The following is an 18,144-nucleotide window of genomic DNA, read 5'->3' on the forward strand; positions in this document are numbered from 1 at the left end:
CGCCTCCCTCCTCCGCTCCTTCTCCTCCCAGGTAACCCCCGCCCGCCCCTCTCTGCACGGCCCCGCATTCCCCCGCTCGCCCCCCAATCTGCGGTCTCATTCGCCGAATTCTCGCATGTAGTATTTTTTGGTTTCTTGCGAAATTGTGATTGCCTGCTCGAATTTATCCCCGTTTTCCCTCCCGGGCTGATGTGAAATTGGCCCCGGTTTGTGACCTGTGCTGTTGGGTGTAATGAGCAGGGGAGGCCGAGGAGGTCCAAGAACGGCCGCTCCTCGCGGCTGGTGGTGCGCGCGGACGCCAAGGAAATCGCCTTCGACCAGAAGTCCCGCGCCGCGCTCCAGGCCGGCGTCGAGAAGCTCGCCAGCGCCGTCGGCGTCACCCTCGGCCCGCGAGGTGATGCTCAGCCGCCTCTAACATATTGCAGCTCGCGTTCATATGCCTGAACCACTAGCTTTTCTGTGTTACTGCGGTGCCAAACCACTAGCACCATGATAAGGTTGTCAGAAAGTTCCACATGTTCAGTATCTGCTGCCAAAACCTGACTGCGCGCTAGCTAATTGCTCATTTCATAATCGGCATCTTCTGCGCACCGCGGTCTGCTGTGTGACCCAATTTTGAGTTAACAGAGCCGCAAAATAGCATGAAGCAAAAGCAATGAATATTGTAATTTTGGGGTTTCACACTGCCTCATTGGTGATGATGCTGCATAATGCTTACTGGACTGCAAGACTCTGAATTAAAACAGAGTACTGTACAAAATATGCCACAAGCACGGGTCAAATTGAAACATGTATAGTTAAGGAATTCCAATCAATAACTGTATAATCTAGAAACAATTTTAGACTCTGAGGGTACCAACATGGAATGCAACCTATTATAGTATTACATGAGCAATACTATAAGACCAAAGAACACATAACATACCCAGACGCACACTTCGTATTACTTGCATAGATACCAATAGTACAACCTTTTCATACTGAATAAAAAGAAACTAACCAGCTACTTAATTTTTTTTCTGATTGGCATTTGACTTTGTATGGAACCTGAGGCTATGTGCATTTATCCAATTTTTTTTCATTTTCTGAAAAAGAAGAAGAAATTTTGGTGTTGAATTGCAGATTTTTGTCATGCAGGCTCTAATCTTTGGATGTTTTACAGGGAGGAACGTAGTGCTGGATGAGTATGGCAACCCCAAAGTGGTGAATGATGGTGTTACCATTGCCCGTGCTATTGAGCTAGCTAACCCAATGGAAAATGCCGGTGCAGCTCTGATTCGTGAGGTGACCTGCTTTTTATTAAGATGTATATTATATTCTTATGTTATTGCAGAAATCAGAATTCCTAATGCATGTTGTCCACTTATTCATGATTGTAGGTTGCTAGCAAGACCAATGATTCTGCTGGTGATGGGACTACAACCGCTTGTGTTCTTGCCCGGGAAATCATCAAGCTGGGTATTTTGAGTGTAACTTCTGGTGCAAACCCTGTATCGCTTAAGAAAGGAATAGACAAAACTGTCCAGGGTTTGATTGAAGAGCTTGAAAGGAAAGCTAGACCAGTCAAGGGCAGTGGTGACATCAAAGGTGATAGTTGTTTCTCTCATGGTCTACATTGTACAGTATTTCTTATTGTACACAGCTTAGCCTTGTGACAACAAGGTAGTCTCTTTCTGAAAGTGAGGCTTGAGTTTAAAAAAATGAGGATTCAGAAGATAATAGGTGCCTAATTTGACGTTTCTTCTTTAGTACGGCTGTTGCCTTTGTTTGATGATTCAGGTAATAGGTTCCTAACTTGGATTCTGGTCTGTACTGCAGCTGTTGCCTCTATCTCTGCTGGTAACGATGAACTAATTGGAGCCATGATTGCGGATGCAATTGACAAAGTGGGTCCAGATGGTGTCCTTTCGATCGAGTCGTCTTCATCTTTTGAGACTACTGTTGATGTTGAAGAAGGAATGGAGGTCTGTTGAAAATTCAGCCTGTATTTTCATCTCCTTTATATCAAATAGCAGTTTCACATTTTTTGACGTATTGTTGATGCATATATGCTGTAATATTCTCTCTCTTCCTGAAGCTTTCTTAAATTTCGACGCAGATTGACCGAGGCTACATTTCCCCTCAATTTGTGACAAACCTTGAGAAATCAATTGTGGAGTTTGAGAACGCCAGAGTTCTTATAACTGATCAGAAGATCACAAGCATAAAGGAAATCATTCCACTTCTGGAGCAGACTACACAGTTGAGATGCCCGCTGTTTATTGTAGCTGAGGACATCACTGGTGAAGCTTTGGCAACTCTTGTTGTTAACAAGCTCAGAGGTATTATTAATGTTGCGGCGATCAAAGCCCCAAGTTTCGGTGAGCGGCGGAAGGCTGTCCTTCAGGATATTGCCATCGTGACAGGTTCGTCCTGCAACCAGTACTGACGTTCTTTTCGTTCTTAGTTTTGTTTACAAGGAGTGCCCATTTTTTTTTATCTTGTTATCTTTCCTGATTTCTTAAACATTTACTTATCCTACAACTACTTTCAGGTGCTGAATACCTGGCGAAGGATCTTGGTCTGTTGGTTGAGAATGCAACAGTAGACCAACTTGGGACAGCAAGGAAAATCACAATTCATCAGACTACGACCACCCTTATAGCAGATGCGGCTAGCAAAGACGAGATCCAGGCGAGGGTTGCACAGCTAAAGAAGGAGCTCTCTGAAACTGATTCCATATATGATTCTGAGAAGTTGGCTGAGAGGATTGCCAAGCTTTCTGGTGGTGTGGCTGTCATCAAGGTTGGAGCAACAACTGAGACAGAGCTTGAGGACCGTCAGCTTCGGATCGAGGACGCGAAGAATGCCACTTTTGCAGCCATCGAGGAGGGCATTGTTCCCGGTGGTGGTGCGGCGTATGTGCACCTGTCTACCTATGTCCCTGCGATCAAAGAAACAATCGAAGACCACGACGAGCGCCTTGGTGCTGACATCATTCAGAAGGTAACATGCGTAGACATCAATATGTTAATGGGTTGAACTACATCGATCTCTTTCATGACAACCAGATGGTAGAAATTGCATGTAGCAGAAAACTAACCTGATAATGGTATTATTCCACGCATGATTATCTTTATCTGTCTGAATAATTTTGCAGCCTAAGGATGTGGGGGGCAATACTTAGTACTTTTCAGGATTATATATCTCTAGAAATGTGGAATAACACCTGTGTACTGTTCTTAAAGTAGTTTGTCGATTCTGCAGGCATTGCAAGCACCGGCGTCACTGATCGCCAACAACGCCGGAGTGGAAGGGGAAGTCGTGATCGAGAAGATCAAGGAGAGCGAGTGGGAGATGGGTTACAACGCGATGACCGACAAGTACGAGAACCTGATCGAGTCGGGCGTCATCGACCCCGCCAAGGTGACGAGATGCGCGCTCCAGAACGCCGCCTCGGTGTCCGGAATGGTCCTCACCACGCAGGCGATCGTCGTCGAGAAGCCCAAGCCCAAGCCCAAGGTCGCCGAGCCAGCGGAGGGGCAGCTCTCCGTCTGATCGAGCTGTCTGTATGTAAAGCTCTCTTCAGGCCTCCCCCGTTTTTTTAGATTTTGCTTCAGTTCAGGCCAAGCCAAGCAGTAGAATTTTGGTTGAGATCAACTGGAAGTGAAAAAGGTCTAGAGTAAGAGTAGGATTGCCATTTTTGCGAATCGAACGATAACCTTCCTCGCCTGATCTGAATGAACTCTTGTGAATCAGAGAAAATCTTCAGCATCATTTTTGAAATAAATAAATACTGGTTACACCACATCGCTCTCCATTGGAAATTTTGCAAGTTATTACTTATATTTGTTGCACATTACAAATTTTACTGTCCGGAAAGATGATCATTTTTCTTCCGGAGGTAGAAGAAGGCCTGGTGCTACTTGCTCATTTTGCCCCGTGGTTTAAGCTATGCCACAAGATATTAAACGCCAGCACCATCACGTCGTCGAGCTCGCGGCCCGCGTCGGTCAGCGGCGACCTCTCGCCGGCCCAGAGGACGAATGCCTTGTCGCAGCGCGCCGGCGTGTCACGAACGTCCCCCAGCAAGGTGGTCGCCTCCGACTCCGTCAGCCTGTCCTCGTCCCCGCCCGTGGCGAAGTCCTTGGCGGCGCGCCCCAGCCGGCGCACGGTCCAGGCGTAATCCTTGGCGCACTCGTCCAGGGCCAGCCGCCGCCGGGGCGAGGTCTCGGCGGCCCGCAGCTGGGCGATGCGGTCGCCGGTGGCCTTGGCGGTCGCCATGGCCATCCTCAACGCGATGACGGCCAGGCCGAGCTCGTCGGCCGTCGCGCTCGCGGGGTCCGCCCCCAGCGTCTTCACACAGAAGTCGTAGTCCTGCGCCCCGCCGGTGCCGACGAGCCTGCACGTGTCCTCCAGCGTGCTCGCCCTCGACGTGCGCGCGTGCTGTGTGAGGAGCAGGAGAACGAGGACGGAGGAGAGAGCTTGGAGAGGGGCCATGGTCGTCTGATATGTTTCTCTGTCCGACTCGAACTATATATAACAAGAGTATAAGGAGTAATTAGATGCTGGCGCTATAAATTTGTGTTTATGGTTTCAAACGTTTCCATTTGTTGCTCATGCACCAAAGTGAAACTCTTTTACTAATTACGCCACACTAAACGAATTTGAATGTATAATGCGAATCAACCTGTGGTTGAGATGGTTAGGTGGACAGTGGTATCCCCAATCCATCAGGGTTCAAATCCTGGTGCTCGCATTATTTCTGGATTTATTTCAGGATTTTCGGCGATGTGTTTTCAATGGGAAGAGACGTTCCCATCGACGACGAGGCGCCTACGGTGACTTCGTAATTCTTAAGATGGTATGCTGGCTCAGTCTCTCGGAGGGTAGGGTGTGCGTGAGTGCGTTCATAGGGGTGAGTGTATGCGCATGTATATGAGCGCTTGTGTCTGTATTGATGCTCAAAAATAGAAAAAAAGAATTTGAATGTATAATAAAGGACCTCGATATATGCCGAACATTCGGGCCGGGACGCGAGCGGTCCGAAATGAAGTTCGGTACGAGGGAAAATATTGTCGTTTAAATATTGTCGTGGGAAACAAAATTAGTTTCGGCCCGAACAAAATTAGTTTTTTTTTCCGAGACAAATTAAAGCCTAGATTTTTTTTCTTCTCATTAACCAATTGACATTCACTCTGGGCTTCATCATGACGGTCATCCCGAAAAGGATTATTTAATAAAGTTGCCATCATGAACAATAAGAAGAAAAATAATTTGCCATGGTCCAATGGTATAATACATAAAAAATAAAACTGCCATGGTAATCAAATAAAATCGCCATCATAGTAAAAAAAGACGAAAACACAATTTTTATTGTTATTAGAGAAAAAATCACCATGTTTTATTTCAAAAATAATTTACTTAAAAAGAAATTTATCGAAAAATTGAAAAAGGGAGGATGTATGTACAAAAATGAGCTTGCCATGGTAGACAATTTTTATCGTCCATGTTACAAGAAAAACTTTGCGACGTAACTAAATAAAGTTGCCATCATGAAAAGTAAAAAAAAAGAAAAAGATTTGCCATGGTCCAACATAATAATTTGCCACGTTACAAAAAATAAAATTGCCATGGTGGTCAAATAAAAATGCCATCATGCTAAAAAAATAACAGAAAAAAAAGCCATGGCGGGAAAATGAAATTTGCCGTGATACAGAAAATAAAATTGCCATGGTAGAAAATATAATTTCGCCAACATGGAAAGTCAAGAAAAAGAAAAGAAATTGCCATGTGAAAGCAAAACAAAGAGTTAAAGTTTGCATGTATGTTGAAGTGCTTTTGCCTTGACAGTAGACATGAATTTGCCCAGGGGAACAAAAGGGAAAATTGCCATGGCAAAACTAAAGGGGGAAATTTTGCCATGTATGTTAAAATAAAATTGCCATGGCAATAAATGCAAGTTTGCCATGTCAATTAATGAAAAATATTGCCATGGCAAAACCAAAAAGCAAAATGTTGCCATGTATGTTGAAGTAAATTTCCCGTAACAATAAATGTAAATTTTCCATCTCAATGAATGAAAATATTGTTGTGCGAAACAAAAGGTGAAAATTGCCATGTCAATGAATCCAAAATTTGCCATGACAAAGCAAAAGGAAATATTGCCATGGCAAAATAAAAAAAATAAAAAAATTGCCATGGCAAGATATGTAATTTTGCCATGGCAGTAAAGGTAAATTTCCCATGGGTAAGAAAAAGAAAAATTTGCAATAGCAAATGCAAAATGAAATTTGCCATGGTAATAAAAAATAAATTAACCATGCTACAAAAAGGAAAGTTGCCATGTTCTTTAGGCCTACAGACTGAAAATAACCATGGTAAAATGCGGGTTGAAAATTGCCATGAGTATAATTTGCCATGACAGAATAGTACAATTTGCCATGTTCTACGAACATGGAAATTTCCGCGATCGAATAATACATTTTGCCATGGTACTAAAATAAACTTGCCATCATGAAAAGAAGATAGAGAAGAAGCCATGGTACAAAAAATAAATTTGCCATCATGAAAAAGAAAAAAGAAAATTGCCATGGAACAACTAATTTTGCCATTTGATTTTACTTAATAAAAAACTCCTTATGACTTGCCATGTGGTTTTAACAAGAATTTCCATGTTGCTTAACGGAAATTGCCATGTTTTCACAAAAAACTTGTTCTGCTTTATTTTTGCCATGTACAAAGTAAAAACAAGCTAAGAAAATTGCCATGTTTTCTAGAATAACATGGCAAAAAGGATATACAATGTGCATAGGGGGTTGCCATGATTGAAAAAACTACAAATTAACGAGTTCGTTCTCTAAAAAAACACGGCCATTTTTCTGAATTTGTAAATGGTGACATGACAAATTTAGTCATTATATTCTCGAGGAGAAGATGGCAAACTAACAGAAGCTAGATCCATTTCCCTTTTTTTGTGACATGGAGCGGAAGCTGCATTCATGGAAGGCTGTTCATGTAATTGGTTACCTAGAAAAACGGGGGAAATGATGCAAGCGAGCTCACACACGGTCCAAAGAGCGAGGTGGACAGGATCGTCGTAGCGAGAAGGGTATTGCCTCTGCTTCAAAGTGGAGTGGATGCACCCCATGGCCTAGCTCATCGCGGCCGCAGACGGGCAGATAGCGCCGGCGCGACCAATCACGCATCACCACCACCTCCACCCCACTGTATAAGTGTAGGGCCGCAACGCCGGCAAGGGATGCAGCGGGCGGGTGATCAAATCCGGGCCATCGGCACGAAATTGAATCTAAACACTCTTATATTATTTTACGGAGGGAGTACATAGTAAGGAGCTTATCTTAAATTTGCCATATACTATTAATTAAAAAATTCAGAAATTTGCCATGTTTTTGTAGATGCACATTGCAAAAAATCTGGAAGAGCATCGAGGGATAGACATGGCAAGGATTGAGGGATGCATGTGGCAAAATCATATTGTGCTTTGTTAAATAAGAAAAAAGCAGTACAACTCAAGATGAGATGCACCATTGCACAAAAGGAAGCTCCTAGAAATGATTGGACAGAGGAATCAACACTGCAGACAATGCCACTCTACTGTGTGCACCGAATGTCTGTTACAATAAGAAAGCTCCTACCGCCGCGTCCACAAAGCAGCATCTAGTTACAAGCAAAAAAGAGAGGTGGGTGCTCACCGGATAGGGCCACAGTCGATGATGTTTGGGGATGCGACAGATGATGTAAGACCCAAAGCGACAGGAACTGGCAGTGGAGGTCTTGCCGGCGCGCACGACCGGAGCTGCCGCAGCGACGACGGGCACACACAACTACACAAGAGCATCTCCCTCCCGGCTTCAGATCGGGCGCGGGCACCCGCGAGCCTGATCTCCTACCCTCCAAAACAGCAGCACGACCAGGCATACGGCCGGTCTATCTGCCGCCGTCGACACGGGGCCGCGCACCGAGAAACTGTCGGTGAGACTTGAGACCGCCCCTCCACCAGGGGTCGAGGTGGCTGACGGAGACAACGCGCGGAAAGGAGCACCTCCGGTCCTCACCTCCGGCCCACTGGAATCACGACACCAGCAAGCGTGGGTCCCTCGCCTCCGCCGCCGTCGACATGGCCGCAGCAGCCGAGATCCACCAACCGCATGATGCGCGTGAGCCTCCATCTCCACATCGCGCCACTGAACCACGCTGGGATCGCCGCCAACACCATCGCCGGAGTAAACGAAAGGGCTGGGACGGTGTTGGTGGGGGGTAGATGGGGCGACTGTGTGGCAGAGAAATGGGTAAGGAGTGGCTGGGACGGGGAAACACAGGAGTGGTGGTGGGGGGCGTTCGCGGCGGCAGTCAATTTCCCCGAACGAAATAAAAAGCTGACCTGGCTAATTTCCTCTGCTCTAAGATTCGTACCTGAATCCAATGATGAAAAGCACGTTCGGCCCAAAAGCTTAAAATACTGGTCGTTCAGATGTTATTGATTCCGATAATAAAACAATTTTGCTAAGTACTCCGTCGACTGAGACTTTGTTTTGTCTCAATCGATGCTATATTCCTTTGATCTTGCATGGAGATCCATGCAAAAAAGATTCTTCATTTTTCTTTTCTTTTTCTCCTTGTACTATATCACTTGACTAAGGTTAAGTCTCAGTCGACTGAGACGTAGCCACTTCCACAATAAAATTTTGACAAATGTAATTAACAAATGGTAAAAAAGTTTAGAGAAATCATTCACCGATCACGGACAACGTTCCGCCGCCCATACAGCATTGGATATCATCTGATCATACCGCACACGTTCACATGTTTTTACTAGCCCCAACCAGCCATGTGCCCCTTACCTTATCTTCAAAAACCTCTGTTATCTTCTCCCAGCCATTTTCCTCTCTTTCTCCGAACTCTCATCCCCGCAGGACGCAGGTTCCATTTGTAGCCGCCCCAAGTCCTCAAGTCGCGTCCGCCGTATCGGGAGAGCACTGGCATCCGCATCCACGGGGAGCCGCGTCCGCCGTCGCCCCACCCTCCCGAGGGAGCACCGGCGTGGACAAGCATGCATGGTTGTTGCCTCCTCGAGCTCAGTCACAACCGCTGGTGCCGCCATAACAACAGTTCCCACAAGTGTGCTAGTGTTGTGCTACGCGACGACGTTTATGCAACAAGACCTATGTTGCAAAAGGGTTCTCACAACACGACTTCTGTTACAAAAGTGAGGAAGACGCTCGGCCGCGAGATCATGTCAGATTCGAAGGCTCAGAACCCGATGGATCTTTTAAAAAGATCCGCCGGCCGACGCATAGCACGCCCCAAAGAATTTACCAGAGATTGAGGGGAAATGGATCTATTAATGAAAACTAGTAGAATGCCCGTGCATTGCCACGGGCCAACAAATGGATCTATCAGGAGCCCCTCAACTTCAGCTCTTTGGCCACTCTATTATTATTACTTCACTTGTTATCAGCCCAATCCAAATCCATCTGGTGTTCCCTCCAAATTTGACAATTTGTTAAGTCCCATCATCCTAGATAATTGCTCGTGGGTTTCAACGGGGCACAAATATTATCCTCATGCATATGTTTTTTTTCGAGGGATCCTCATGCATATGTTGCAATATTGTCAATTGATTAACCTTTTTTTAGCCAAAATGTCTATGTTAAATCAGTTAGAATTTTTTTGCGGGGTAAAAGGGATTTGTATTACTCAAGAGCCAAGAAGGTCCTCCCTACACAAGCTAGGGATATTGTCCGGGCCGGAGCGGAGCCAGACCACAGTACGGTCCTCCGTCCTTCCAAAGTTCGCCAACGCATGGCTTACATTATTCTGCTCTCGAGAAATATGAATAACATGGCACTCCCTTTCACTCATAAGATGCTTCACTTCCGAGACCACCATGGCATACTGCGAGCGGTCTTGTCCTGAGGCATTGATCAGTTGCACTGCCTGCAGACTATCACACTCGACGATAAACGACAACTCCGTCCATTGGAGGGCCAAAGCTATGCCCTCCATGCACCCAGCCAGCTCGGCATGTAGAGGGTCCGGGCAAGACCATAGCGAGCGACACACGGAGAAAATAATGGCCCCTTCCTGGTCACGGAGCACCATTCCCGTCCCGGCCCTCCCGTCATCATGGGAAAAGGAGCCGTCGACATTCAGCTTCGTCCAGTTGGCGGGTGGGGGACTCCATTTGTGGACTATTCGTGGCACACCTCCCACATGTGATATAGGTTGTTCTGCACCTTCTTGTTGGATGGTCATCTTCCCTTTGTCCCAATCTCCCTGTGGATACTGCTGGATCCCGAGCAGTGAGGTTACGTAGCTCTGCAAAAAGCGACGGGATACCTCCACAGGCGGCGCCGGTTTGTCATGGGTGATCTCATTGCGCACATGCCAACATCTCCACAACAGCATAATCAGGCGCAGCCGGTCCCGTTCATTGCTTTCTGCAATTAGGTTCAGGAGCCACTCTGGGCCGGTGTTACGGACTGACTCGATGTCCGGTATACTCCACACCTCCGCCATAGTCTGCCACAAATGCACCGCCCGAGGGCACCTGCAAAACACATGAAAAGTGTCCTCGCGCTCGAGACCACATAATGGGCATATATCAGTAACCTCCATGTGTCGACTGAATTTATTAGACCATGTGGCAAGGGAGTTAGTAGCCAAACGCCATGCAAACACACGCACCTTAGGAGGAGCAGGGCACCTCCATAATAATGCCCAGATGGCACGTCGTCCGTCCGGTGCCCTGCTCGCTGCGACTGAAGAGGGACAAAGCTTGTCCTCAAGCGCCAGCCGATACGCGCTACATACGGTGAAGATACCAGTGCGTTCTGCACCCCATGCAAGGAAATCTGCCCCCAGCCGAGGGGACGCTTTAATCTTTAGTATCTCCTGAACATCAACGGGCAAAAAGTACTGTTGAAGTAGGGTTCCGCGCCATGCACCATGCTCGTCTAGTAGCTCTGAGACTCGGCGGAGACAACACCTTCCCTGTTGGGTAATTGGTGGCCGACCAACAGGGTGTGGTATCCAGGAGTCCCGCCAAATTCGGACCGATTGCCCGTTACCGATGCGCCAGACTAAGCCTTTCTTCAGCAATTCGAACCCATGCACAATGGCCTGCCAAGTTTGCGACGCGTTGCTAGTGAAAACAGTATCTTCTAATCGTCCATTAGGGAAATACCTTGCCTTCGAGACGCGCGCACAAAGACATTCCGGGTTGACCAAAATACGCCATGCTTACCGAGCTAACATTGCTTGATTGAAGAGTCTGAAGTCCTTGAATCCCATACCCCAGCCGATTTGGGCCTCAGCATCGAGTCCCAAGATTTTCAGTGGGTTTTCCTCTTGCCTCTGTACGCGCCCCACTAGTAGCTACGAATCATCCGCCCCAAATCATCGCAGGTGCTTCTAGGAAATTTAAACAAACTCATTAGGAAGGTGGGTAGGGCCTGCGCCACCGCCTTAATAAGAACCTCACGTCCTGCTTGGGACATCAATTCTCCCCACTGTATAATTCTCTTTGTCAGTTGTTGCTGAAGATTGTGTAGTTTCCCTTTTGAAAAGCGGCCACTTGGCGTTGGAAAGCCAAGATATTTTTCCTCAAAGCTCATATTCACCACGTCCAAGTTGTGCATGACCTCCTGCTTGTTAGCTTGTGAACATTTGGGGCTGAACATTATAGAGCACTCGGCAGGATTTATGAGCTGGCCCGTAGCTCTAGCATATGTACTGAGAACTTCTTTGACTTGGGCAGCCTCCTCTCCATTAGCACGAAAGAACAATAAGGTGTCATCCGCGAACAGGAGGTGTGAGATGCCTGGAGCTTGGGTGCACACCCGGAGTGGAGTGAGGCGGTTGGCTGCAATCTCCTATTTTAGAATAGTATCAAGATCGTCAGCAACAAAAAGGAAAAGGAAAGGTGAGAGGGGGTCTCCCTGCCGTAGTCCACGAGACGGTGCGAATGAATCCGAGAGGGCTCCATTGACTTTCACACAATACCTCACCGAGGTGACACACCTCATTATCCAATCCACCCATCGGTGAGAGAAACCCATCTGTTGTATCACTCGCTCCAAGAAAACACAATCTACCCGATCGTAAGCCTTGGACAGGTCCAGTTTATAGGCACAAAAGCTCTGCTCCGGGTCCTTCTCCTGTTTGATCGCATGAAAACACTCAAAAGCGATTAATGCATTATCTGTAATTAATCTGCCCGGTACAAAGGCGCTCTGCTCTAGGGACACCAACTCATCCAAAATAGGCCTCAACCTATTGACCAGGCATTTGGCTATCACCTTATATATGACATTACAGAGACTGATAGGCCGAAAATCAGTGAGTCGGGACGGCGAGTCAATCTTGGGGATCAAAACAATGACCGTGCTGTTTATCCCGTCCGGCATGACTCCAAAGGCAAAAAATAATTTAACCGCATTAATTATGTCATCCTTCATCACCGCCCAATGCCGCTGGAAGAATCTCGCGGGGAACCCATCCGGCCCCGGCGCCTTTAGGGGCCCTATCTGGAACATTGCATTAGAAATCTCCTCATCGGTAAAATTCTTGCATAGATTATTGTTCATCTCCACGGACACCTTGGGCTGTATAAGCTGTAACACATCATGTGGATCCAACATTGGGCCAGCTGTGAATAAATTATGAAAATAACATTTTACCATCTGTAGCATGTTGGCCTGATCGGTGTGCATAACACCCGCCTCATCCGCCAGCCCTCGGATTTTATTCTTTCTCGCTCGCCAATCTGCCTTCCTGTGAAACATCTTGGTGTTACGATCCCCTTCCTTTAGCCAAACAATCCGAGATCTCTGGAGCCACAACATTTCCTCCCTGTATAACAGCTCATTCATCTTGTCCATCTCCAGTCTTATTTCAGCTCGGTCTGCATTCATATTGGTTAGTTCCTCAAGCCTAGTACGTGACTTTTCTAGCTCCCGTGTAACATTGCCGAAAGTTTTATTACTCCAAGTGTGTAGATCAGCCATAACAGTAGCAAGGGCCTCCCGTACATCTCCCAGGTTCCTCTTCGTACCTTTGCTTGACCAAGAGTTTGCGATAATGGCCTCTAACGCCGGCGATCTCTCCCACATCAACTCGTACCGGCGGCTGCTGCGAGGCTGCCTGTCCTGTTCCAGCGAGAACTTGAGGAGCAGCGGACTATGATCCGACACCGGCGACACAAGGTGTGCCACCGAAGCTTGCATAAACATGTCTCTCCAGTCATTGGACGCCACCGCTCTATCCAGACAAACTTGGACGTTCGCCCGGCCACTCCGCCTATTATCATATGTGAATGGGTGTCCTGAAAAACCAAGATCAGTGAGTCCACAAGCTTCAAGTGCATCCTGAAAATTAATCATTTGACCAGCAGGTCTCGGAGTTTCCGATTGATGCTCAAAATCCCACATAGCCTCATTGAAGTCACCGATAATCACCCATGGCAGAGCGCTCTGAGCATGCAGACCTTTGAGCTTATCCCACATCATGTGTCTATTTTCTACTCTCGGTTCGCCATAAACAAATGTAGCTCTCCATAATGGCTTGTCCGGGGACACACGCAAATACACGTCAATCAATCTTTCATTAGCTTCTTGCACATCGACATACATAGACTCATGCCAGAATAGTGCTAGGCCGCCACTACGACCATTACTACTGACTCCTTCAAAACCAGAAAGCCCTAACCTATTACGCAAACGATACATCTTATTTTTATTTTGCCTAGTCTCACACAAGAAAACAAGACTTGGGGATTGCGTCATAACAAGAGACGCGAGATCATGAACTGTCGAGAGATTCCCCGCCCCCCGGCAGTTCCAACTTAGCCAATTCATTGCTCCTGACGGGGCGGCGCACCCGACCCCGCCAGTTTACCGGCGGCCCCAAGGCCGGTTTCCTCCACTCCATCCATGTTGTCCGAGTCCATCTTCTCCTCATCTTGGTTCTTGCCTTTGCCACTCTGCTGAATCTTCCCTCGTTTCTGCTTGTTGACAACGCCCCTCTTTGCATGCACCACCATAGCTCCCTGGTTGGGATTCAGGTCGTCGGACGCTTGCCCACGTGAAAATCTCTTCCCCAGAACAGAATCAGCCTCTTGCATGTATTGATCGGATTCAGCAGATGAAAAATCCGAGGTGTCGTGAAGGTTACGCATGGCCGGGATCATATCCTTGCTCCCAAGGTTGCTGTTGTGGCTCGGCTCACTCCCAGGTGGGCGTACTGAAAGTGGCAGGGGCGCAGGTATTCTACCTCCAAGGAAGACGAACTCTGGAGGTTCAGATGATGCCCGCACCGTACGGACTCTGCTGGCCTCAGCTCTCTGCCCAGCCAAGTGTACACGCATAGCTAAAACACGATCAGAGATGTCCGTGTCCACGTTGTGTCCGTCAGAGCTGCTGTGTTCGCCAAAACCATCGTGAGCATCAACCCGTACTGGTATCTCTGTTGTTTGCTGCTGCTCTTGACTTCCCTTCCCTCTACGCCTCTCTCTTGGCTTTCCAAGAACCTCAGAGGGAGCATTACTAGCAAAGTTCAGCCCCCGTCTTGCTGCAGGCCGGGTTCCAGGTGCCACAAACGCTGATCTATTCTCAAACTTTCTGTATGGAGAGCACCTCAACCCTTCATCATATGCTCGGGTCGGAACACCCAACCTTTTCTTCTCGCACTGGTTGCCATCGTGGCCTATGAATCCACACCAGAAGCAGTAGTGGGGCACCCTCTCGTAACGGAGTGGGTAGATAACTTGTTTCGCTGGGTCCTTGCCGATGGTATTTTTGGTCTGGAGCCGGCGGCCAAGTGGCAGGTCCACACGTATACGCAAGAACTCGCAAACCCTGCTCCCATCAGCCTCAGCATCCACCTCCATGACGGTACCCAACAAGCCTGCAAGAAATTTGCCATACGCAATAGTCTGTTTTCCCCACGGAACGTTGTATACACGGACCTAGATCAGGACTGAATTCAGTACAGCCTCAGAAGGCTGCTCTCCTTCCTTGAACGGGCCAACAATGAGTGCGTTTCCCTTGAAAATCCAAGGTCCTCCCCTTGCTACAAAGTTGTAATCTCCCTCAGAGAAGAAGGTCACCGCATACCAATTGTTCTTAATCCTTGCAATATTGAGGCCTGTTCGTACCTTCCAGACCTCGCTGAAGTGTTCCGTCATGTCGTCGACGTTTGGCCGCCCGATGCTGACGTAACGGCCGAGCAATCTCCATTGCGGCGGCGCCGCCACCGGCTCCACGACAGGTTCCTCTTCCACAACAACATCATCATCTAGGTTCACCTCGCCGCCAATACTGACCTCCGGACCATCCAGCCCCACACTTTCCCTCTCATCCCAGTTGCTGGTGTGATCAAACTCTTCCGCCGGCTCGATCTGACCTCCGGAACCCCGCGCGGGCACCATCGCATCGCCACCGAACGACTTCGGGTGGGTAGGGGCCTCATCGGCCCCCCCCTTTTCACCCCCATCGCCAGCGGACGACATCGACGGAGAGCACGCGGTTGCTGCAGACGTAGCTTCAGGGTCGAAGAGCGGGTTATTGAAAGGCGCGATCTTGCCAGGAAGATTGCGGCGGACTGGAGGACTTATGAGAGTCCCGCCCGCCACAGTTCCCTTGCCGGTCACGGCCCCAGACGGGTCCTCCTTCCTTTCGAGACGAAACGTAGACGGCTTAGACTCCCTCCGTAATCCGGAGGACGAACTACCACGTAGACTCATGGTGAGAAACGGCTTAGACTAGGGCGGAAGCAAGGGAGTCGCCCATGGCGGCGGCAGAAACCCTAGAACGAGGACCCATGGGTTTACCTGGAGAAAATCAGTTAGAATTGAATAGCACCCTATCTAGAAACATTGACCTGCCAACAAATATGGAGGTAATGCGTCTCTCATTTATAGACACATAATAGTTAAAATATTTGCATTCAAGCAAATATGGAATGTAATGAGAGGCGCACCTCTCATGTTTACACACAACAGTTGCAGTAGCAGGTGATGAAACCCCCAGATTCTGAAACATTTTCCCTTCGATGAAAATGCTGGTACGCCTCTTTGGGAGGCAGAAGCATTTCAATGATTCATTTTCTTTTCAACCACGTACCCAAGTGCGACTCATATTTTTGTTACTTTTAGCGTTTTCGAGTTGTTTGTAAATTGTGATCCCTAATCCTATTCCACTGCCCATTAATCAATCCATCCTTTGTAGTTGCAACTCATAATTGTGCAGAGCCCTAATCCCATTCTACTACCCATTAATCAATCCATTCTTTGTAGTTGCAACTCATAACTGTGCAGAGCCCTAATTCCATTCCGCTGCCCACTAATCAATCCATTCTTTGTAGTTGCAACTCATTGTTTGTAAATTGCGAGCCCTAATCCCATTCCACTGCCCATTAATCAATCCATCTCACAAGTTTAGTACATTTATTTCCCACAAGTATGGCAGTTGAATAATGCCCAAGAACCTGGAATCATTCACTTACAGAGAAAGAGGGAAGACACAATACCATCTTGTTAGCTCACCAGTAAACAATTTGAGTCAGTGAAGAAGTGGATTACCATATATAGAGAACACAGGGGAAACCCTCGTATCTGTGTGTGGCATACTCGGCTCCTTCCTTTCTCATCACTATTGTTGTTCTTGTTCTCTGATGGTTGCTGTTCAAGAAAGAACATTTGTGAGGCCAAATAACCAAAAAAATCTTGTTTATACAGACATAATAAAATAAACGGTGAACTACACAAAAATGTCTTATTAATCATGCAATAAGCTGGCCCTAGTCACATAAAAAATACAGGAAACAATATGTATATAATGATTTTACCTCATAATGAATTTTTGAGAATCATATTATATATGTGGATGGCTCCACTCAAAAAGCATGAAACTCCTCAAGTTGAAAACCTAAAATAAGGGAAATTCCTTCGGACATTTCAACAAAAGGAGAAAAGGTTATATTAACGACCAATCGGAATTCTCGAAAGTTCAGCACATCAGTCCCTTTCAGTAAATGTATACATGCAAAGCAATTATTCCTCTAAGTGAACCCTGAACTCTTTTGTGTAACATGTAAATAATTTTTTTGTAACATCTAAATATAACATTAAATTACAGTAGAGAAACATGGTGTACATGCATGTGTCGTAGGTGGGCCTATCAGAATCACAAGAAAGACATTTAGTTATGAGAACGTCTTTTTTGTAAAGGCCAGAGAGGTTACATAATGAAAAGAAGAGCCAGAGAAAGGTACCACGTACACAAGACATGTAGCTGGAGAATCACAGAACCCTAATTGTCAGTAAAACCTAATTGTCAGTAAAAATCGAACGGTAACCTTCCTCGCCTGATCTGAATGAACTCTTGTGAATCAGAGAAAATCTTCAGCGTCATTTTTGAAATAAATAAATACTGATAAGACCACAGCGTTCTACAATCTCCATTGGAAATTTTGCAAGTTATTATTATTACTCATTTTATTGTTGCACATCACATATTTCACTGCCGGAAAAGATGATCATTTTCTTCCGGAGGTAGAAGAAGGCCTCGTGCTACTTGCTCATTTTGCCCCGTCATTTAAGCAATGGCGCAAGATATTCAACGCCATCATGGTCACCCCGTTGAGCTCGTGGTCCGCGTCGGTCAGCGGCGTCCTCTCGCCGGCCCAGAGGACGAACGCCTTATCGCAGCGCGCCGGCGTGCCACGAACGTGCTCCAGCAGGGTGGCCGCCTCGGTCAGCCGGTCCTCCTCCCCGCCCGCGGCCAAGTCCATGGAGGCGCGCCCCAGCCAGCGCACTGTCAAGGCGTAGTCGTTGGCGCACTTGTCCAGGACCAGCCGCCGCCGGGGCGACGTCTCGGAGGCCTGCAGCCGGGCGATGCGGTCGCCGGTGGCCTTGGCAGTCGCCATGGCGATCCTCACCGCGATGACGACCAGGCCGAGCTCGTCGGCCGTCGCGCTCGCCGGGTCCGCCCCCAGCGTCTTCACGCAGAAGTCGTAGTCCTGCGCCCTGCCGGTGCCGACGAGCCTGCACGTGTCCTCCAGCGTGCTCGCCCTCGCCGTGCGCGCGTGCTGTGTGAGGAGCAGGAGGACGAGGACGGAGGAGAGAGCTTGGAGAGGGGCCAT

At 47.6% G+C, this 18,144-nt stretch overlaps 1 protein-coding gene and 2 pseudogenes across 1 annotated transcript; 1 reads left to right on the forward strand and 2 right to left on the reverse strand.

The window, feature by feature from the left end:
• Positions 1 to 6: 6 nt before the first annotated feature.
• On the forward strand, positions 7 to 3,787 carry LOC119361952 (ruBisCO large subunit-binding protein subunit alpha, chloroplastic). The gene is made up of 8 exons (XM_037627128.1): positions 7 to 31; positions 241 to 394; positions 1,163 to 1,284; positions 1,380 to 1,587; positions 1,819 to 1,964; positions 2,099 to 2,405; positions 2,534 to 2,985; positions 3,247 to 3,787. The coding sequence occupies exons 3-8, from the start codon at positions 1,252 to 1,254 to the stop codon at positions 3,535 to 3,537; spliced, it is 1,437 nt and encodes a 478-aa protein (XP_037483025.1). The 5' UTR covers positions 7 to 31; positions 241 to 394; positions 1,163 to 1,251; the 3' UTR covers positions 3,538 to 3,787.
• Positions 3,788 to 3,866: 79 nt separating this feature from the next.
• Positions 3,867 to 8,323, reverse strand: LOC119361953 (annotated as a pseudogene).
• Positions 8,324 to 17,663: 9,340 nt separating this feature from the next.
• Positions 17,664 to 18,144, reverse strand: LOC119366945 (annotated as a pseudogene).

This window comes from Triticum dicoccoides, chromosome 2B (assembly GCF_002162155.2).
Source record: "Triticum dicoccoides isolate Atlit2015 ecotype Zavitan chromosome 2B, WEW_v2.0, whole genome shotgun sequence".
Taxonomy (NCBI): Eukaryota; Viridiplantae; Streptophyta; class Magnoliopsida; order Poales; family Poaceae; genus Triticum; species Triticum dicoccoides.

Coding starts and splice junctions, on each gene's coding strand:
- LOC119361952 (XM_037627128.1), top strand. CDS start 1,252: ATGGAAAATGCCGGTGCAGCTCTGATTCGTGAG. Junction 1,965..2,098: donor ATGTTGAAGAAGGAATGGAG/GTCTGTTGAAAA, acceptor ATTTCGACGCAG/ATTGACCGAGGCTACATTTC. Junction 2,406..2,533: donor GGATATTGCCATCGTGACAG/GTTCGTCCTGCA, acceptor AACTACTTTCAG/GTGCTGAATACCTGGCGAAG.